Here is a 21271-nt window from a genome sequence, read left to right as displayed (position 1 = left end):
CCACCCGTGTCCCCACAACCTATCCCTCTCCCCGCACACCATCCCCATCCCGGTTCCCCGACACCCCCTTCCCCGTCCCCAATCGGCCCGCCTTCCCACCAGCCCCCTCCGGCCCTTGTGACGACCGGAGCTCCATCGTTTCGGGGCCGGACCGGGGGCGGGCAGCTCCTTCCCCCTTCCTCGGGGGCCGGGCCGGGCGCCAGCCGGGCCGGGGCTCCGCCTCATCGCGGGCGGTAGAAGCGCAGGCGCGGCGGCGGCGGGCCCGGCTGCGGCAGAGCCGGAGCCGGAGAAGCCGGAGAAGCCGAAGCCGGCGGGATGGCCGCTCCGCTGAGCGACGGGGAACGGAGAAAGCAGATCAGCGTACGGGGGATCGCGGGGCTGGGGGACGTGGCGGAGGTGCGCAAGAGCTTCAACCGCCACCTCCATTTCACCCTCGTCAAGGACCGCAACGTCGCCACCCCCCGCGACTACTACTTCGCGCTTGCCCACACCGTGCGCGACCACCTGGTGGGACGCTGGATTCGCACCCAGCAGCATTACTACGAGAAGGACCCCAAGGTGAGCGAGCCCCCGGGGAGGGCGACAGAAGGGGCCCCCCTCGTCCCACGGGCATCCCCGCGGCCGCATCTCGCCCTGGCCCCGGCCCCCGTGGGCATCGCCGCGGTCACGTACCTCGCGGGCGTCTCGCCGCGCCCCCGTGGGCATCGCCGCCGCCGTGTCCCCCGTTCGCTGTGACCCCCGCGAGCTTCTTTGCAGCCCTGTCCCGCTGAGCCTTGCTGCAGCCGTGTCCTCCCACGGCCATCCCCACGACTGTGACACCCCCCCCCACGCCTTGTCGCAGCCACGTCCCCCGTCATCCCGCCGCGAGCGTGTCCTCGCGCCGGCCTCGCTGCTGCCAGCTCCTCCGCACGCTTCGCCGCGGCCAGGTCCTGCACTCGCACCACGGCGGCGGTGTCCCCTCTGGGCATCGTCACCTCCACGTCTCGGCACATGCCTCGGCACAGCCGGGACGTCCTGGCTTCGCTCCCACGGAGCCCGCGGGCGGCTCGGCTTTGAGGCTGGAGAGGAATTTCTTGCCTCCTGCAAACCAGATGAGCTTTCCCAGGTCACCAAACCCTGGCGAGTTGGTGGTTCCCGGGGGACCCGGCCTGCTCCCTCCTCTCCTCCCCACTCGTCAAGTCAGGACGGCGATGCTGGAGATATTGGGGGCTGCAGGACGTTATTCAGCCTTAATCCTTTTGAATTAAGACCCAATCCAGCACTTAACTGGAGAGCCCCGGAGGGCAGCTGTGTACTAGAAAAGGCACATACCTTCCCAGTCTGTAGGCAGCTGCCTCCCCGAGTCAGCTCTTTTCCTGGGGTTATGAATATTGCCTTGACACAAGAACCAAACTGCGCTTTCACGCCGGTAAGGCTGCACATGCACGGGGAGTTACGCCGGTGCGTGGAGCTCTCCCTTTTATCCTTACTCACACAAATGCGCTCTGAGCCGTATTGCTGCGCTAACAGAAGGGTTTGTACAGATCCCATAAAAGCCAGGAGGAGCTTGGAGTGGGTTTGCTTACTGTCCCCTGCGCTTAGATTCTCACTAGAAACAATGTCCCTGCGGGAGGCTGAGCAGAGCAGAGTATTTATGCAACTGTGCGATGGTTTCAGTCTTTCCGATGTGCCCCAAGGAACAGATGGACCCTCTCAGACTCCCAGCAGAGGTGACAGAACGGGTAATCCTGCTGCTTAGTGGGGAAGATCTCAGCTACAAAGGAAAGAGATTCCAGGGGAAGCACGCTTTAAAGTCAGGCTATTGCTCTGTTAAAAATTCCTGTCTATTTATAAAAATATCTATAGCAATAAATCTGAGCGAGGGCAAAAGTTTGCACAGCCTGCTTCTCATCCTACAAACAGGCTTTCATTAGCATTCGTGGCACAGGCGCAGCTCCTCCGAAACTCGGAAGGTCACCACAGAGCAGCCCGTCTTGCACAGTTGTGCCGGGAACCCTGCCACCCGTGGGACAGTTTATTTGTTCAACGGGTTGAAACGTGCGTGTGAATCTCGGCGTGGGGAGAACAGGAGGACCCGTGTGATAGGAACACTGGAAAATCTCTAGCAGGAAAGGGGCCTGGCCCTGAGCCCGGCCGGCGTGCATGGGACAGGGGGCTCGCTCCGGCTTTCAGCAAGCTCTGGATCAGCTTCAGCTCAGCATGGGAAAACTTTAAAAACCAAGTGTAAGGATCACCTCAGCTGAGTTTGACGGTGTATAAATATCCCATTCAGCATCCTAGATAATTCTTGCCCTGGGTTAAATAGGGAAACACTTAACAAGCAACGAGATTTTTCTATAGAAGGCTGTTGGCAGGGAGACGTGCAGCGGAGGGTTGGCTCGCATCCCGCGCGAGCTTCTGACAAACAAACTGTGGTGCGTGGTGTTCAGGAGCGGGCGCCAAGAGCCGGGTTGGGAAGACATCCCTACTCTGGAAAGCACTTGGGTCTGCTCCTAATTTTCAGTGACTTTGGTGAAAGCAAAGTGTTGTGCTGTGCGTAAGCATCTTGCTTTGCCTCCCCAGCGCATTTACTACCTGTCCCTGGAGTTCTACATGGGCCGCACTCTGCAGAACACCATGGTGAACCTGGGCCTGCAGAACGCTTGCGACGAAGCCATTTACCAGGTGAAGTCTTGGGGGTACGGGGGCCCCCCTGAGGAACTGGCCAAACTTTTCTATGCGGAGGGCTGGGTAGCTTTATTTCTCAGGGCTTCCTCCTACGGATGTGTTATTTTGACTAAACGACACGAGGCTTGACTCTCTGTTAGTGTTTTTCATTCTCTAGAGGAGACCGTAGGGGGACCCTGGGGTTCCTTGAGAGTTGGAGTATGATTTTCTCAAACCACCCTTTTCCTGTAGCGGCTGGGAAAATCCAGAATAGTAGCCAGAAAGCAACACCCAATATCCCAAAAGACTAGGGAGTCCCAGGCTGCAAATAACTTTCCATTACTAGGAGAGATGATGACTCATCATGGGACATGTAGTCTAATAGGGGAGGCTGGGCCAGAAGGGGAAACTGGAGCACCAAAATGCCAAATTACAGTTCATACATGCAGGTACACAAGGCACCACAGCAGCGCTGCCAGAGAAAAGTGAATCACTGGGAAGGAAGAAAGCGCGGAAATCGTTTTCTTGAATTAAAATGTCATTCGATGAGTTCAAACTGGAAAAAACACAGCTGAGTACCACCAAGGCAATCACAAACGCGAGGTCACGGTTACGTAGGCTTGCAGCCATCTCTGCAGCAGGACAGTGACTTTTTTGACAGAATATGAGGTTTTGGGCTTTCTCACCCAAAAGCTTTATTTCCCCCCTTCCTCTTCCCTCCCGCCCCACCGGATTGATCCATGTTACACTTTCTAGCAGAAGTTGGGCTCTGTCACTCTCTCAAAATGAGGTGCTATGATTGCTGATGAAACGTCCTGGTGAGCGCTTTCCCTGCCCAGAGATGGGAAGGGATTTCCAGGGAGGGACCTGACATGTTTCCTCTCCGAGGTATCGTGCCTCGGAGCGCACGCTGTTTTTTTTCAGGGAGGATCCTCACGTCCCTTTGCAAGGCATTTTCCACGTACTGATTTGGCCTGATGTGCGAACGGAGGCTTCCCGCACTGTAGCCTCCGACATGTGGAGCTCGTCATGGCCGGTGGCCAGCTGGGATGGGAGGTCTCGTATCCAGCATGGCTCTGTCACTGAGAGAATTCACCTCGGTTTTTGTGACCCCGTCACACTGCGCGTGAGGCTTTCCCGGCTTGTGGTTGCAGACCGCTGAAGCCGTGGGAGAGCGGTTCGGGGAGCAGCCGTGGTGTCAGCCTGACTCCCCGCTGTCCCCCCTGGCACGGAGGTGAGATACCGCTGCCTTCCGAGACGCAGCATCTCTTGACTCCTGGAGTAGTCCTTGCTGCTGGCATGCTTAGCCTTCATCCGGCAGCAGCCCCCGGGCCAGAGAAAAAATAGCCCGAGAGGTGCAGCAGAGGAGACAACCACTTCCAGCCATGGATTCCGGCCAAAGAGCTCGGCGGCAGGATGCGGGAAGGCACGGAGTGTAATGGTGAACGCTGCAGTAACCAGCTGCCGGTGTGGTTGTGCCCTTCCTCAAGGACTGGGGGGGTTGCGAGCAGAGTCGGGGGCATGTGTAGCCGGGCAGGATTCGGCGGTCCCGTGTGTGCCGACTTGGCCGTTCACCGTCCTGTCTCCAACGGCGAGTTTGGTGGAAGGGCCTCCTGGTGCGAGGGGCTGCCAGGAGATGAGTGTATTGTTCGAGATCTCTAAGGAAGCCTAGTTCATGGGAAAGCGACGTTTGATGATGGGCTAAATTATTTTCCAATTAATTGGGCTGCCCGGGGACCAGAGGCTGGTAAGATGCTTTGTGGGGAGGGGAGGGTGGAGGGATGCAGAGACCCCTGTGTGTTGAATTTCTCGTGGTGTGGATTGTTTTTGGTGTTTGTCCTCCTCGGAGAGCAGCTCCAAGGACGTGGGCTTTGGGTGGTGACGTGTTCTGCCGTGGCTCTTTCCCCAATAGCTGGGTTTGGACTTGGAGGAGCTGGAAGAAATCGAAGAAGATGCTGGGCTGGGAAACGGAGGCTTGGGCCGTTTGGCAGGTAAGACAGGGAGAGGGGAGCCCCTTCCTCGTGCAGGGTGCACAGGGACCGAGGGTGGCCTGGCTGGAGGCTGTCACGCCCTCGCTGCCGGCGCTGCGGCAGAAAACACGCAGACCTCAGCCTGCATCCACCCCGCAGCCCTTCAGCAGCGTGGTACCCTCCTGCCTGCTCTCGGCTGGCCAGAAACAAGCCCCGTCCCCGGTGAGAGCATCCAGGAGATGTAGCTCTGTAGTCTGCAGCACAGCAGGCAGGGCTGCGGCTGAAAGAGGCTGTCTGGAGCCTTTTTCCTCACCTCCCTGTGAAATCTCTCACTTTTCAGAGGCACCCAAGCAGCTCTCATGTAGGCAGATTGTTGGCTGCTATTTTAGTCTGCCGGTCCCACGGGATTTCTGGAGATGAGAGCTCCCCAACGCGGAGGAAATGCCGGGGCTGATCTTTGCCAGAGCTGCCACGGACTGAGGGCTGGAAGGGTTTGCTCCGAAAGCAATAATAGCAAAGTAGCTGGTGGAGCAGTGAGCTGGGGTCAGAAACCCTGCTTTACCGGGCAGGCAAGCTTAGAGCAAGGCGTGGGCACCTTGGGCAAGTTTAGAAGAGCTCTCACTGCGACAAGGCTGGATTTAGGTTTTTGGTGACCTGTCCTTGTCACCAACAACCTTGGGGTGTCCATCGTGGCTCGGCAGGACGTCCGTGGGGTCCTGCCGCAGGCTGTCCCCTTCTGCACATGGATTTTCTCTTGAGTAATAAATGTTTCCAGCGGCATTGGTTGTGGCAGCCCCTCACCCCCGCGCACAGCATGCCGTAGCAGATGCAGCGAGTGAGGGGTGAGTTTCCTTGCAGCGTGACCATGCTCTGCTCTTCCAGCTTGCTTCTTGGACTCCATGGCCACTCTGGGGCTGGCAGCATACGGTTATGGCATCCGCTACGAGTTCGGTATCTTCAATCAGAAGATTGTCGACGGCTGGCAGGTACGTTGGCGAACTCAAGTCACCCTTTCTCCTTCCGTTTCGTGCCTGCGGACGAAGCCTGGCCACACAAACGGCACTGCGGTGCCTTGAGCTGTTCGTAAACTGGGCGTCTGAGCCCATCACCTGGTGCCAAATGGGCTGTCGCTTCCCACCGCTTGTGCTGACCCTGGGATCTCTGACGGCCTGAGCAAAGAGGAGCGATGAGGGCGGTGGGGTGCGTGTGCCCCGGGCGCTTACCCGGGGACATGTGCAAGCTCATCCACGCCACTCACCAAGCCGGCAAGCTGGTGTTGGAGCTGAGCCCACGGGGCATGGCTGGGACCGGAGTTTCCCCTGGCTGGGGCTCCGTGGCACAGCTGCAACAACCCGAGAGTCCCATCCAGCCCAGCAGTGAGTGGGCAAGGAGTCAGGCTAAGGATGGAGATGCAGCTAAACACCTCATGAAGGTGTCTGGTGGAGGATGAATTTGACTATGATGGAAGAGGAGCAAGTGCCTGGGGTGCTGCTGCTCCTGTGGGTTCCCTGGGAGACTGGCTTAAACAGGGACTCTCCTCTAGCATTAGTGATCATAATATTTTGCAAGTGAAAACAGGCTAAAAAAAACTGCCCCACCTGGCAGTTTTCCCTAGTGTATGTCTGGAAATGGTTTCCATTAGGAGATTTGCCTTGCTTCTAAACATAAAGGACCTTTTTTCCCTGTAAAATAGCTCTCCATAAGTCAGGGGGGGTGAGAGGTTTGAGGGTTGGTTTTTTTCCTCCTTCCCCACAAAGAAGCTGCAATGCTAGGCCCTATAAATGGTGAAAACAGGGACAAAAGCATCCACTGTAATTGGCTTAACGTTACTTTAAAAAGAACAGGGGTGGTGGCGATGCTGGGTTGTGGCTCAGACCTGCCCCCCCACCTGGCAGAGAAATGCCGGCAGGCACAGAGCATCTCTCCAAGTGCCTCAGCCCCTCTGGTTTCTGGTCCGCATCAGCCTTGGTGGCTCTGCTGAATTCACTTCACTCCCATTTGTGCTGTTATGAGCAGGGAAGAGAAATCCTCTCTGGCGGAGGGCAGAGCAGTTAGCAAGACCTGGGTTACAGGGGGTGGTTTGTGGCCAGGAACAGCACCGATGGGCTTCTAGGGAACCCCATCCCACATATTCCCACTATCACGGTCAATCTGGATGTAAAAGCCTCGAGACAGACTGAGTGCAGCAATCTGTGCTGTTTGGGTGGTTTAAACCTGTGCAGCTCTGCAAAGCCCATAGAGCCTGATTTATTTATACCAGCTGGGATGTAGTCATCCGTGTTTCAAAAAGCACAGCTGTCCTCTAGAGGCCTCTGCATATCCATTTTTAAAGCCAGCTTACTAAAGCTTTGCTTTTAAACTGGCCTCCCTTCGGAGAGCCTAGTTTAGCCTTCACTTGGAGACACAAGCCATCACTTGAACCTCGTTTGCTTCTTGCAGGTGGAGGAGGCCGATGACTGGCTACGCTACGGCAATCCCTGGGAGAAAGCTCGCCCGGAGTACATGCTCCCTGTGCACTTCTATGGCCGCGTGGATCACACCCCTGAGGGTGTGAAGTGGGTCGACACTCAGGTACCGACGTCTTCCTCGGTGCTGGGCTGGGGGAGTAGGGGCCAGGGTAGCGTGGAGGGGGGAGAATCTGTCCCCGGGCTGCCTGAGGTGGCCAGACCTTGCTTCTCTCCCAGTCTGGCAAAACTCTCTGCTACCCTTGCAATTACAAAGGTGACTTTGTTGGCTACGGCTGCAGCAGGATTTGAGGAAAAAGAAGGATGATATTCAGTCATAGCTGTAACTTCAGGTCAGTTGGAGCCTCCTCCTCTACCGGTCTCCAGGGCGAAGCCCCACAGTCTTGCATGGATTTGTGTCGGAGGAGGACCGTATCCCTGGCAGCTGTGCTAGCCTCCTTCCACACTGCTCCTGGCTACCACTCGCTCAAACCCAGTGGTTTTGCAGGTGGTTCTGGCGCTGCGGCTGTGGGTGGAGATTCATCTCGCGGGGTGGCCATGGAGCAATTCCGTGGGTGTTTAACTCCTGTGATCAGAGCAAGTTCCTCTTTCCCAGGCTCGCCTGATGGGTAGAGTGCTGTCAGGGAAGGCTGGAGGTATGGTTTCAAGTCTCCGGTCTGCCTGGAGGCCTTGTTTTGTGGCATCGTGGAGAGCAAACGCTTCTTCAGCCTCCCACAGTTGGGGAGGGAATGCTGTGCTTCGGGAGCGTGTGCCTGCTCAGAGCACAGGCTGCTGCGTCGTAAATGCATTCCGGTCTTACCGCTGAGGAAGGCAAGCTTTAAAGAGGCACAGATTTATTAAGAGGATTGAAGATGTTTCAGCCTCTCCTGTCTAAGTAGTGCCCGGGATGGAGGAAGGAAGGACTATGAATTTCTCTGGGATTCAGGGACATGACGTAGCCTTGTTCCCATAATGTTCAAGGGTCTCTCACCCTGACGAGCCAGCTCTACCCATCCGAGGAGTGCACAGTCATAAAGCCAAGCTTTTCTCTTCAGCACCAAGAGCTGAAGCTCCATTGCAGAGCCACCTGAGAAACAAACCGGGTCCTTTTCCAGCATCCCTGGTTGTCAAAGGCTGTACAGTGACATAGGCCATTCCCAGGACACAGACAGTGCAGGGGTTCAACACCACAACCTCGGGAACAGCACGGAGGCACCATGCCAGAGCTCTCTGGGGAAGCAGATACCCGCCTGGGGACCGAGTGCCGTTGCCTTTCGATGTGCTCCTCTTCTGACCCCGGCGGTAGTCTGGGGATTCGGGGATCCCAAGCAGTGCAGTGGAAACACTGCTTCCTACAAGGAGGTGAATTTTCAGATAGTGCCAATTAGGGAACAAGTTGGAAAGGCTCAAAAAAAAAAAAAGCCAAAGACGCAGTCTCCAAATATAGCATCACTCTCTTCATGCCCCAGTCGCGTGGCTCAGGCAGGGCAGGCTTTCTGCCTGCTTCCATGTTCGGAGCTGGTAATAGCAGCTTTGAGAGCCTGAGCTCTTGCTGATTCTCCCCAGAGGGGAGGTGTTGCTGACGCCAGCACCAAGAGGCTGTTTCAGGGCCAACAAGCCGATCTGCCTGGGTTTTCCCTGCCCTGTGAGCACAGCTCCTTCGGTTCTCTGCTGCCTCTCACATCTTTGTTTGGGGACAGCCTCTGGCTGCTGGGCTGTCGTGCCAGTACGCACCGACTTGTTCAGGAGGGTGCTGGCTCTTTTTTGCCAGTGTCAGAGAGGCAGCCCAGGCTCCGTGCTGCAGGATCAGGGCATTGCTCTGCAAGCACCGTTCGGCTCTGCTGGCATCAGCCCTCAGCATCTTCGTTCCAGGCTGAGGTCAGGGTGCCTTGCCTTGCTGCTCGGCAGGTCTGGAGGCACGCAGGTATTGGCACAACAGTGAGCTGGAGCGCAGAAGCTTGGAAGCATATCCATGCCTTGCCTGGCTAGTGTAATCTGAACTGGGAGCCCCGGTGTTACTCCCTGTAGCCACATGTGAAGCATCCTGATGCTTAAGCATCATCCGTAGACTGCACTAATAGTTTCACACTCGTGTTCAGTTTGGATGCTGGAGATCGCAGTGGATTTACCCAGGCAGGTTCAACAAACCTTGACCGTTGGGTGAATTGCTGTGGGAATGGTGCTGCGGTGGTCGGGTTTGGTGCTGGCAGGCTGCGGAAGGCTAACAGGCAGGATTCAGGCTGCGGAGTTTATCCCAGATGGAAGCACAAAGGTTGTCCCAGCTGCCCTGGCCCCAGCCCAGCACAGACAGAATCGCAGTGGCCAGCTGAGGATTCTTGCCGTGCTCTGGTGAATAACTAATAGGCACGCCAGTTGGTATAGGAAGGTCAGCGAGTTGTTTGCAACTCTCTTTTACATTTCATTGATGGGCTTGTAACTCCCAGTTTGTCAGTAAAGCTCCAAACAGCTCTGCTTCTCCTATTAACGCTTTGCCAGTGGGTGCTGGCAGTGCCCGTGATAGCAGGGAATTCTGTGAAGCTCAGCAGGTGTGTTTTAGTAAGGTGAGATTCTTGCCACAGCCAGGAGTTGTCTGTGTCCTCTGGATTCTTCCTGCAGAGGTTTCAGCCGCTTTCCCACCTTCTCTGAGGCCATCGTGCTGCTAATCAGAGGGGAATACTGTCCTTTTGCAGGTTGTCCTTGCTATGCCTTACGACACGCCAGTGCCAGGATACAAGAACAACACTGTAAACACCATGAGGCTGTGGTCTGCAAAAGCGCCCAATGACTTCAACCTCCAAGAGTGTAAGTGCTATCCCTCCGCTGCCTCTCTTCTGGCCAGGCTGGGACATGGTTGTTCCTGTGTGCATAGGACCTGGCACAGCACTCCCCACCTGGTCTGCTTTATCCATATCTCCTGGCTACCTCCAAACACAGTGCTGTGTGCGCATCCGTGGATCGCGCTCCCTCCAACCGCTTCCAGAGCCCTCATGCACCAGGACACCCATCCGTCCTCCTTCCATACCCATCACGCTTCTCATGCTCTCAAAACCTGCTTTATACCTTCCCCAAGTGATAGACCACCTGCCACTGCGTTCCCCACATCACCAAATGAGCTGCAAACCCACACTTGCCATGGAGGGTCGTTTCTGTGCAGCATCATCCTTTAGCGCTGAAGGAGAAGAGCAGCACAGCCCGCCTTACTGTTGGTTTCCTTTGGGTCTACGTGCGACCTCTCTGCTGCGTTTTTCCAGGCTCTAATTGTTGTGCTGAAGAAGAGCAGATACATGGCAACTAACATACCAAATGTCAGTGAGGGGCTGTTACAGAAGGGGAAGGTTTTAGACTAGACTGCTTTGATTTATTCTTCCATTCTGGCAAGCGCAGAGATGTGTGTGTCAAAGCAGTCCTGCCAGAACTTGTGTGGGACAAGGGGTGATGGCTCTCGAGTCCTCATAATTGAGCATTGGCAGCTGCGAGCTGGGTTTCAGAAGAGCCTTTTGTACCCTTTAGGAGTTGAGCATGATTGCGGTCTTTGTGCTGCTTTGCCCTGCCCCATTCCTCCTTCATCCTTAAGCAAGATGGCTGGTCACTCGCTTCCTTTTTTTGCCTTCTCTGGCTGCTGTCTGTCTTCAGTTTCTGTCTGTCCTTCCTGATATGCGTGTCTTGAGAAACTGCATGGAGATGTGCCTTTCTTTTATCCCATCTCCTCCTGTCTCTCTGGTGCCTTTCACACATGTACATTCCCATTCATATTTCATTAATACCAGCCTGAACGTTCCTGTTACAAATTGCTCTATGAGAAGAGAGGGAAAAGTGCAGTGTCAGGGACCTACCTGAACCTCTGCAGCTGCTGCAGTGCTGTGTGTATTTCTCTCTTGCTGCAGTCAACGTGGGTGACTACATTGAGGCGGTGTTGGACAGAAACCTGGCAGAAAACATATCCAGAGTCCTGTACCCAAATGACAACGTGAGTGATTCTCTTGCCTCTCTCGCCTGCTGCTCCGGATCATCCTCCCTGTAGTTGTATTGCCTTGTTTGCAAGCACTGGAAGGTCATGGCCACCTGATATTTATTGTTCTGGTTTAAGGATTTTTAATACAATAGGTTGGCCCTGTAATTCTCAGTGAACAGACACAGCTCTGCTGGCTCCAGAGGGTCTCTGCTGACTGATGGCAGCTGAGTCTGGCCCATATTGTGTAGCTGCTCTGTCCCCTGCTGCAAGGAGGGGAAGACCTATTACTCCTTCAAATTCAAGGCAATTTACATGGCTTACCCTTTGCAAAAGTAAGTTGTCATTTCAGAGGCGGCCATGAGGGGGGGACTCGTTTCCATCCCCAGTTCAAGGGATTTCTCGCTGCAGGGACTGTCCCAGGCCATGCACTCACTGGGCACTGGATCCAGAAGGGAAGAGCCCTCACTATCTAGGATCTGTGCTGGAAAAGCTCATCTCCTGCACCCTCTCATTGCTGCTGGCTTTTAAAAATAGTGTGAAGTGTAGTGTGCACAGGAGGCAGCTGGTATGTCCAGAGACATGGGCTCCTGGCTATTGCAGGGAGTCCAAAATCCAAGGGTCTTGCAGCGAGGGAGGGAGCTGCGCTTGCTCTGTAGGACTAGCATGGACGTGGCAGGTTCTGGTGCTCTCTGGAGGCAGCTGTTTGGGATGCCGAGCCCCTTGTCAGGCCCTACAGCTGCTGCCCCATCGGAGGCAATGTGAGAAACATCCACGTTTGCCCCGATGAGGTGCTGAACCTGTGAGGCCTGTTGGGAAGCCCATCAGAGTGGGTAGGAGCATCTCCAGGGGTTCGGCTGCCAACTGGGGATGGCAGCTGCAGCACTGATGGCTGTGGTCCCCCCACTTGCAGTTCTTTGAAGGCAAGGAGCTGCGGCTGAAACAGGAGTACTTCGTGGTGGCTGCTACCCTCCAAGACATCATCCGCCGTTTTAAGTCCTCCAAATTTGGCTGTCGAGACCCTGTGAGAACATGCTTTGAAACCTTCCCAGATAAGGTGAGTTTGTGGGCAAAGAGGGTCCGGGGGCGTTTTAGCTAGACCTGCCTATCATGAGGGAGAGCAGGATGCTCAGGACCAAGTGGGGGAATGTATACAAAGACCCTGGCAGTTTGGGTTGGAAAACAGGTGATCTCTGGGCTATTTTCCCAGGGAAAATTTTGCAATTTGGAGCAAAACTTACAAAGGTTGAATAGCTCTGTTCCTGGGAGCTCGCTCCGTTTCTGGGGTGTGTGCCATGAGAAGAGGCTTGGGCATGACCCTCACCCCAACCCCACGCATGCAGGACACTGTCACAGTCCTATCCCTGCCAGATCTGAGCCCAGCGAGTCTCTGTTGCAGGTGGCGATTCAGCTAAATGACACCCACCCTGCCCTGTCCATCCCAGAGCTTATGCGGATCCTGGTGGATGTGGAGAAAGTGGATTGGGACAAGGTAAGCAGAGCTAGGAGGTCCGTGCCAAAAGTTGCAGCGGAAAGAGCTGCTGTCCTGTCCTCACACGGGGTCTCCTTTCCCCTCCTGGGCTGGGCACGCACGCGTTAACCTGCTGTCCGTAACGCAGGCCTGGGAGATCACGAAACGGACCTGCGCCTACACCAACCACACCGTGCTGCCTGAAGCCCTGGAGCGCTGGCCGGTCTCCATGTTTGAAAAGCTGCTGCCACGTCACCTAGAGATCATTTACGCCCTCAACCAGATGCATCTGGACGTAAGGGACTGGGACGGTCACAGGCTGTGGGAACTCTGGGGGTCTTGATCTGGCCGCTTTTAGGATGGGAATGTTCCTAGGTCCTATGGCTGGGTCGCTAATGTCCCTTTTTCTGCCTGCAGCGGGTGGCAGCTCTCTACCCGGGGGACGTTGACCGTCTCCGGAGGATGTCGGTGATCGAGGAAGGAGACTGCAAACGTATTAACATGGCGCATCTCTGCGTGATTGGCTCCCACGCGGTCAACGGCGTGGCCCGCATCCACTCCGACATTGTGAAGAACTCGGTGTGAGTTGGGGGACACCCAAGGCACGCGCCCTCTCCGCTCACTGGGCTTTGCCTGCAAGCATGGGGGGGCTAACTGGAGCGATCAGGTGTCGAGGTCTGCTTTGGTTGCCCTCCTGGGCATGGCAGGTTGGGGAGACTGTCTTATTTGCGTGTGTGCAAGGTCTAACTCGCGTCCCTTTGGAGCTGGTGAAACCCTTGGCGTTATGGCCGAGGAAGGGGGTGAGAAGCGGCATAGAGAGTTCACGCTTGCTCCAGGGAGATCCGCAGTGACTGCCTCAAGTCAGGAGCACGTGCGGTGGGGGCCCAGCTGAAGCTCTGGGTGGTGGTGGGTGGTTCAGGTCTCTCTGGTGTTCCAGGTTCAAGGATTTCTATGAGCTGGAGCCGGAGAAGTTTCAGAACAAGACAAACGGGATCACGCCAAGGCGCTGGCTCCTGCTGTGCAACCCAGGGCTGGCCGATGTTATTGCTGAGGTGAGTCGCAAGCTGTCCCAAAGTGAGGGGCTGAGTGATCCGTTTGCTTCTGATCACCTCTTCGTGTGGTCTGATCAGAGCTGGGGCTCACGCCTGGCGGGTGAGAGTGAGGACAGCCTGGGAGCACGCCTGTTGCACGTGTAGGTGTGAGACTGGCTGGGCTTTAAAGTCGGTGATGAAGAGTTGGCCAAAAACGTTGCAGAAATTTGGATCTGGTTCCCTGCCCTCGCAGTGGCTGTACACAACCTGGCAGGCAGTACCGTGGTGTGTGAAATGGGGTGTCTGCAAAAGCATTCAGCTTCACGGGCACATAGGAACTCCAGCCCCAGTTCTATCTCCTTTGTTTACCAGGCCCTTTAGCACAGGTTTTTTTGCTTCACACTGTGACATGCCATAGCTGAATAACGTCCTGCAATTAAATGTATCTTTGTGTCCTGCCCATCAGTTTCTCCAGGTGCCGGGAGGCCCTGGTACATGTGCACACATCCTCCCTCTAAAGCTCCTTGAGGGAGGGGGACTTGTTTGGGTTTTTGCAAGTGCCCTGTTTCCCCTGTACCTCTGGGCTCCCCGACGATACGGAGAAGTAAGCTCGCTATAAGAAACTGTGCCCCTTTTCCCAGCCAGAGTGCCTCTTCCAATTCCTAACGGGACTGTGGCATCTCTGTTGGGAAAGTGCAGTTGTGGACTGGGTGAGGTCTCTCACGGGTGGGACATCCCTCTCTTGGCTTGTTCTTTTAGAAAATCGGGGAAGGTTTTATCACAGATCTGAGCCAGCTGAAGAAGCTACTGGATTTCATCAATAATGAGAGTTTTATCAGGGATGTGGCGAAAGTCAAACAGGTAATGTGCACTGGGGGTGGGGTGGGGGGAAGGCACCGTGCTCCCAGGAACATCCCGGCAGCAAACGCTCACTTCTGACACAAGGCCTGGGAACCCATGCCCGTTCCTCATCAGATTTTCTTGCCAGGAAAACAAGCTGAAGTTTGCAGCCTACTTGGAGGAGCAGTACAAGGTCAAGATCAACCCTTCGTCCATGTTCGATGTTCAGGTCAAGCGGATCCATGAGTACAAGCGGCAACTGCTGAACTGCCTGCACGCTATCACTCTGTACAACCGTAAGTCCTGCCTGGGCTGGCAGACAAGGGGTGTCCCCCCAGGCGCTCACTGCCAGGGTTCCTATGTAAAAGTATGCCAGTTGGCGGCCAAGGACTCCTGAGCCTAGCTCTGCCCTCCTGTCGTGAAGGAATTCTCTCCAGGAGGGAAGACAGGGTGGCTGAAGGGTCGTACAGAGCTCTGAGGAAAAGCTCACAGCCCACGTCTCCAGCCCACCTGGGTCCCAGGGCCCAGGTAACCCCCCCACCTGTACTGCAGGTGTTAGGACTGACCTGGTGCAAGTTGAACCCCCACTCCCAGCGTACGCTTTGGGCCCCTGCCCATTCCCAAAGGGAGCCAAATCATTGGAGCTCTGCATCCTGCTGGCTTGAGTCGTTGTCCGAGAACTCTGCAGCCCATTTTTGCCCAGCACAGCTCTGGTGGATGTCTCATTGAGCTTCGGGGTCCTGCAAGTTTTCTGGGTCCACGTGACATGGGCTGGGATCCCAGCCCACCTCTGATGAACGCAATTAACTCTGTCCGTTTATCTTCACTTTGGTTGTGTTATGCCCTCCTCTTTCAGGCATCAGACGCGATCCATCCAAATCCTTTGTGCCCAGGACTATTATGATCGGAGGAAAGGTAACGTGCATCCCAGACGCGGTGCATGCATGGCTCAGTGGGGATGTGGGGAAGGTGCTGTCCCCTTTCTGTGGCTTTGCCGGGCCCGCTGTAGGTTAGCCAGCATGTATCTGCTGGTGGGCTCTTCAGGAAACACCTTTATGGACTAATCAGGCTGAACGAGGCCCCATCACTCTTTGCTTGTGGCTCAGGACTTCACCTCCCACTAGGGTGTTTCTGCTGATCCATGCGAACAGCAGAGGTGAGGCCCAGATTCTCCCCGCAGTGAGGACCCGCACTGGCACCTCTCATGCTCTCCCTTCCTTAAAAGCCTTCACTATTTCTGGGCTGCTCTTTTTCAGGCAGCCCCTGGCTACCACATGGCCAAGATGATCATCAAACTCATCACGTCCATCGGTGAGGTCATCAACAACGATCCCTATGTAGGGGACAGGCTCAAGGTCATCTTCCTGGAGAACTACCGGGTATCCTTGGCCGAGAAGGGTACGTCTGGTCTTGTGTAAGCACATGCCAGGAGCTGGGCACGTCCCAGCTGAGCCCAGAAACTGGCTGGCCTGAGAAGCTGTCGTGGCAGGTCACCTGGCTCTCCCTTGGGAAGGACCTGAGGGGTCCGCACAGGGTGGGAAGCCAGCTTCATGCAGGAGTGATAGCAACGGCATGGGGTCATGGCAGGGCTGAGCCTGGCTCTGGCCCCAGAGCCATGCTTTTTGGGTTGTTTTGGTGTCCTGGGCCCAGATCATGGGGACCTGCAGCGTGCCGAGGATTAACTCCTACCTCTCTTGCACCCGACAGTGATCCCAGCAGCGGATCTCTCCCAGCAGATCTCCACAGCTGGCACGGAGGCTTCGGGTACCGGCAACATGAAGTTCATGGTGAACGGGGCCCTCACCATTGGTACCATGGATGGGGCCAATGTGGAGATGGCGGAGGAGGCAGGCGAAGAAAACCTCTTCATCTTTGGCATGCGGGTGGAGGACGTGGAGGCCCTGGATCGCCAAGGGTTGGTGCTGGGGAGAGCCCCATACGTGCCAGGGCTTGTCAGATGGGGATACAGGTCCCAGCTCTAGCGGGGAGAGAGATGTAATCTCTGGGAGGGACGCTCTCCTCCCTGGGCAGTTCTGGAGCAGGAAAAAGCAGGGGGCTGGAGGCAGCCTTCGCCCTGGGCTGGTCAGTGCACGGTCCATCAAGGACGCAGCTCACCCTGAGCACAGGACGGGAGCCTGGGCACAAAGCGATTCAGGCACCGCGACAGGTCTTGGAGCCGCTAGGAGGGTGCTCTGATGGACACAGCCCCAGGAAAAAGGCCCCTCAGGAGCCATAAAACATCCTTGCCAGGAGCCAGCATCCTTGCCCAGCATCCTTGCCTGCCCTCCCTGCCCCAGACATGTCAGGTCCTGCTTTGGGTGCTGGGCCCCGGGGGAGAGCATCAGCCCCTACAGCCCGTCTCTGCTGGGCGCAGGTATAACGCACGGGAGTACTACGAGCGTCTGCCAGAGCTGCGACAGGCTGTCGACCAGATCAGCAGCGGGTTTTTCTCCCCTCGAGACCCCGGTTGCTTCAGGGACGTTGTGAATATGCTCATGCACCACGACAGGTAAGTCCTGGCAAGCATCGCCTTTAGTGGGCTGCTCTCAGCCTGCCCGCGACCCTTTCCCAGCTGGCCCTATCCTGCCAGGCTGGGACCCTACAGCAAGCAAACCCTCACCTTACTCTGCTTTGGGTTTCAGGTTTAAGGTGTTTGCCGACTACGAGGCTTACATTAAATGCCAAGGTCAAGTGGACCAGCTGTTTATGGTAAGAGCTGCCCGCTACCGAGGGGGAGGGATGGGGTCTTCGGCCACGGTGGTGCAGTGGGAAGACGTGGGAGAAGCTGAGTGTGCTCCCGTGGAGTCCTTCTTACAGACACCGCGTGGCTTGGGCACGGGGTCAGGGCGACGCAGGTTTTGCCGCTTCGGCAGCCCCACGCCGCAGCATTTAAACCAGCCAAGTGTGCCCTGCAAGGCTGCAAGCTGGGCCAGAGCCAGGTGAGGGACTGACTGCTGATATTGCCTCTCCTCTTCCCAGGACCCCCGGGAGTGGACTAAGAAAGTCATCAGGAATATTGCATGCTCGGGCAAGTTCTCCAGTGATAGGACCATCACGGAGTACGCCCAGGAGATCTGGGGTGTGGAGCCATCTGCCACAAAAATCCCCCCACCCAACCTCCCCCGGGATTGATGCAAACACAGAGAGAAGGAAGGAGGGATGAGCTCCCAGCCCAGGAGGCCTCACCTGAATTTCACCACCAGTCTCAGATGGGCTCAGCTCTGCAGAAACAAGGCTTTTCCCTCAGCGGGGTAGAAGGATGCTCTGAGGAAGAGCCCTGACTGAGGAAGAGGAGCTGGGGGAGAGGAGAAAGGACCCTGTTTGTACCCATGTATCCAGCCTGCATGTGCTGCATAGTGCTTTTAGTGAGATGACCACAGAGAAGTCTTCCACAGCTGTGCTCCATGCTTAACAAGGGCTTTCCAACTAAATCCTCCCCTCTCCCCCTGCATGCAGCCTAGCCTGGCCTCCTTGACCCTGCCCCACAAGCAGGTTTAGCCAAAACAGAGCGTGTCTTGCATCCTCTTCCAGTGGGTCTGCCAGCCCCAAAGCTAGGGGAGGGAGAGGCCGCTGCCTGCCCTTCTAGTTACCCCCTTCCCAAATAACACCCAGAGAAGGTGGGACTGGCTGTTAAAGCAGCTGGCACCCTGCCGGCACCAATGTCAAATGCCATGTGCCACAAGGAGAAGGAGAGAGGGCCTGGGATCAGCGACTTCCTTGCCACAGAGCTTGCCGTAGCCTCCTCCTGCACCTCTTAACTAAAAGCCCAGTAACCAAGTCACTCCAGGGATTTTTAGCCTCCGTGTCTGCATAGAGAGGGTTGTACCTGCCGCTGCCAGCTGGGTAGCTGACCCTGCTGGGCCCACAGCTGTATGCTGGGTGCTACCCAGGCCGTGAACACGTATGGCATCTCTTGCATCTCTTCGCAGCTGGGTCACGCTGCTCCATGTGTCTCTCCTGGTGCTGGGGTCAGAGTTTAACACCTGTAGTGCTGTGTAGTGCACCAGTACTCCCTTGTGTGACACCAACTCATTAAAACAACCAGAACACCTGCTGGGTTGACTTGGGGCTGACTTGTGACTACTCCATGCCTGTGGGTTCAGGTTGCAACAAGTTCAGGCCATGATGCTTGAAGCCATCCTGGTGTTCCCCAGCTGTGGCTTCATGGGAGGGTCCCCTGTAGCTGGCATGATGCTGGGATGCTGGCACCACCACGGGGGAGACATGCCCACAGCAGAAAGGTCAGTCTTGCCAGCACAGAGGGTGTACAGGAGGGAGCTGGTCCCAGAGGCTGCACTGGGCTAACTAGGGCCAAAGCCATTTACCTGCACCTCTGGGGCGTTGACCGTATGCACTCAGGTGGGGGTTACAGTGTTGGGTTTTGCCCAGCAAGTGGCACACAGGGCTCCTGTGCTAGAAATCCCATGGGCAGTTCCACCTTCCCCCATCCCCAGTGGGAAAGCAGAGACTCGGCTGCAGCCGGAGTACAGGCACAGACCCACTGGGCTCCAGGAGAGCTGCTCACCCAGAGCTGGCAGCAGCCACAAAGACTTGCCCAGTCCCAGCTGCAAGCTCATCTCCCATGCACAACCCTACCGCAGCCCTGCCGCACACCCAGCTGACCTGCCCAACTGGGGGGAAAAGTCCCAAAAACTGCCAGGTAAAACGGGTGAAGCTGAAGTGATCAGCAGTCAATGCCTTTATTAAAACTACACCACTTTTAGATAAACATTTCAGTTTAAATTTCCAAGCATATCACTGGCCTACTAACGGGAATGATGGTGCTGGGATCACCAACACCAGCAGTTCACATGCTGGACCCTCAGCTCTGTCACACGGGAGGAAGGCAGCCAGCCAGCCTCTGGCTCAGGCTGTGCTTTGCCCCAAGCCAGCTGCCAGCAGCGTTAGCTGGAATGTGCACATCACTCTCCAGAGCCAAGTAAGTGTTTCTCTTCTGTCAGTGCAATAAATACAAGTGCATCAAACATAATTTAAGTGGCACAGTTAGCTTATGAGTATCATGGGTCAGAAACCTCAGGGACAACCACGCTATGGCAGAAGAATCTCAGTACAGGAACAAGCTACTGTCTGCTTTGCAACTAGTATGAGCCTGCAGATATAACTTGGATGCATGCTGAGCAGTTTATACTACGCTGTACACCCCTGAACAGACCCTTCAGGCAGCACAATTCACTCTGAGCACTAGTGACTAAACCTACAGCACCTGGTATTCTCTATATAGATTGATGGGGGGCAGGGCCAGGTCCCCAGCCAGACACTACAGAGTCAGCACATGACCCTCTTCTGTCTCGGTGCAGAGCTCATCAGTGGCATAAACCAGCCCGTTCCAGCCCCAAGCAGGGGAAGGGCACCCCCAGAACCTCTCCCCACAGGAGAGGCTCATTCCCACTTCTGCCTCCTGGACAACGTGCTCCAACCATGGCTGTGAGATGGGCTGAGAAGTGCTACTGAAGTGCCTGGGAAGCCTAGAAGGGAGGTGGAGGGAGAGATGGGGAGGGACACCCCAGACTTATTTTTGCATCAAGAACTGCATACCACTGCCTGCTTTAACTACAGAGGAACAGTGTAGCCACCAGGAACAGGAAAACCTGACCTAAGGAGTTAAAAGGTAGTTGAGGAAAAAACCCTGCCCTTCCCACCCAAAGGAAGCACATGTCTGTCTGGGTGTGTACAGGGAGAATGGAAGACATCCATTCCCACATCCTGGGCCCACATTGTTCATGGAAGGGGGAGATCAAGCCAAAAAGTAATCTCACAGTTTCCAGCTTAAACTCCCAAGTTTGCAATTTATCTACTTAAGTCACTTCAGCCCTAATAGGAAGTGCATGTGTAGAAGGGGAGGAGCTCCACAGAGGATAGCAGGGATGGGAGCAGAAATGATGTTGAGCAGGAAAAGGGTACAGAAAAGATAAAAGGGCACTGACCTTTTCCATTAAATAGATGTTTGAAAAGGAAGAATAAAAAAAACTTTCATTTTATTTCCAAATGTGTGCAATTAGCCCAACACTTGCAACACATTGTGACTGAAGAGCTAAATAAAAATATCTCTCACCACCTGGACCTTCTGTGTGTTTGTAATTACAGCCACTTAGCGAAAAGGAAAGGCAAAACATGTATTTCCTAGAAAGAGAACACCTCAAACTCAAGCAAGACAACTGTGGTATGGAGACACGGCAAAAGCCATTCGCCTACAAATGAGTCTCTATGTGATCCAAAAACAGCAGCAGTGTTTAAAAGTGAAAGAAACACCCTTGGTCATGACACACATGTCCTAGGAATGTCTGTCCTCAGTGGTACCACGCTGGATTGGCCAGGCTTTGTTGTGCTTACATTTTTCACGGTTTGGTACTGGCTCCTGGGCTGTTATCACCCCTCCATCCATGTCAAAAAAGAAGCCAACAACTTCTTTCTTCTACCATCGCAGATGCTGATGCCAGGAGCTGGAGTTGCCAAGGGTACACATGAGGACCAGAGTGGGAATCCCTGACCTCCTCTAGTGCCAGGGATGGAAGAATGGCAGATTGACCCACAGGGAGCAGGGACGAAAAGGAGAGAGAGGAAGGAAAGAAAGGAAAACCTCTGTGCTGCCAAGCAGCCAGTCTTCAGTGATGATGCTCATGTTCAGATTTTCCCAGGAATTCCCTAGGAAAGGAAAGGACACAGCAGTGACACTCAGCTCTCCTACACTCTGGTGCATGCTGCAGCCTGCAGGTCTTCCCATTCCCCTGGCAAATACTAGGGTTCAAGCGCTTGCAGCTACAGTGAACAGCACTGAGCTTTGCTCTCACCCATCAGCGGCTCCCACTAGAAGAGGCAAGGAGAAGTAGCTGCTTCACAAACAACTCCTCCAGAGCATCCAGCTCACAGCAGAGATGAGCCAGAGAGGAGAAACGCTCCCA

The 21271-nt window shown here is 55.4% G+C and overlaps 2 protein-coding genes across 2 annotated transcripts in view; one reads left to right on the top strand and one right to left on the bottom strand.

The window, feature by feature from the left end:
- The first annotated feature begins 230 nt into the window (after positions 1 to 230).
- Positions 231 to 20432, top strand: PYGB (glycogen phosphorylase B). The gene is made up of 20 exons (XM_075042371.1): positions 231 to 558; positions 2563 to 2664; positions 4559 to 4637; positions 5499 to 5602; positions 7056 to 7187; positions 9751 to 9862; positions 10945 to 11027; positions 11923 to 12066; positions 12409 to 12501; positions 12629 to 12775; positions 12898 to 13061; positions 13418 to 13532; positions 14271 to 14372; positions 14500 to 14647; positions 15208 to 15266; positions 15608 to 15749; positions 16059 to 16266; positions 16726 to 16860; positions 16994 to 17060; positions 17331 to 20432. Exons 1-20 carry the CDS (start codon positions 316 to 318, stop codon positions 17481 to 17483), a joined length of 2532 nt encoding a protein of 843 aa, XP_074898472.1. The 5' UTR covers positions 231 to 315; the 3' UTR covers positions 17484 to 20432.
- The window catches only part of ABHD12 (abhydrolase domain containing 12, lysophospholipase), a 46542-nt gene continuing 44292 nt past the window's right edge, over positions 19022 to 21271 (bottom strand). Inside the window, exon 13 of the mRNA XM_075042378.1 lies at positions 19022 to 21014. Coding sequence (XP_074898479.1) covers positions 20975 to 21014 — 40 coding nt within the window. The 3' untranslated portion in view covers positions 19022 to 20974. The remainder of the gene's footprint in view (positions 21015 to 21271) is intronic.

This window comes from Buteo buteo, chromosome 12 (genome assembly GCF_964188355.1).
Source record: "Buteo buteo chromosome 12, bButBut1.hap1.1, whole genome shotgun sequence".
NCBI lineage: Eukaryota > Metazoa > Chordata > Aves > Accipitriformes > Accipitridae > Buteo > Buteo buteo.
The sequence above is the reverse complement of the archived record's forward strand: the minus strand, read 5'-3'. Positions and strand labels throughout refer to the sequence as shown.

What these genes read in the sequence shown, in the direction of transcription:
- PYGB (XM_075042371.1), top strand. Translation starts at nt 316, where the DNA reads ATGGCCGCTCCGCTGAGCGACGGGGAACGGAGAAAGCAGATCAGCGTA. An exon ending in ATGTGGCGAAAGTCAAACAG is followed by an intron (nt 14,373 to 14,499) that starts GTAATGTGCACT and finishes TTTTCTTGCCAG; the next exon opens with GAAAACAAGCTGAAGTTTGC. An exon ending in GGTATCCTTGGCCGAGAAGG is followed by an intron (nt 15,750 to 16,058) that starts GTACGTCTGGTC and finishes TGCACCCGACAG; the next exon opens with TGATCCCAGCAGCGGATCTC.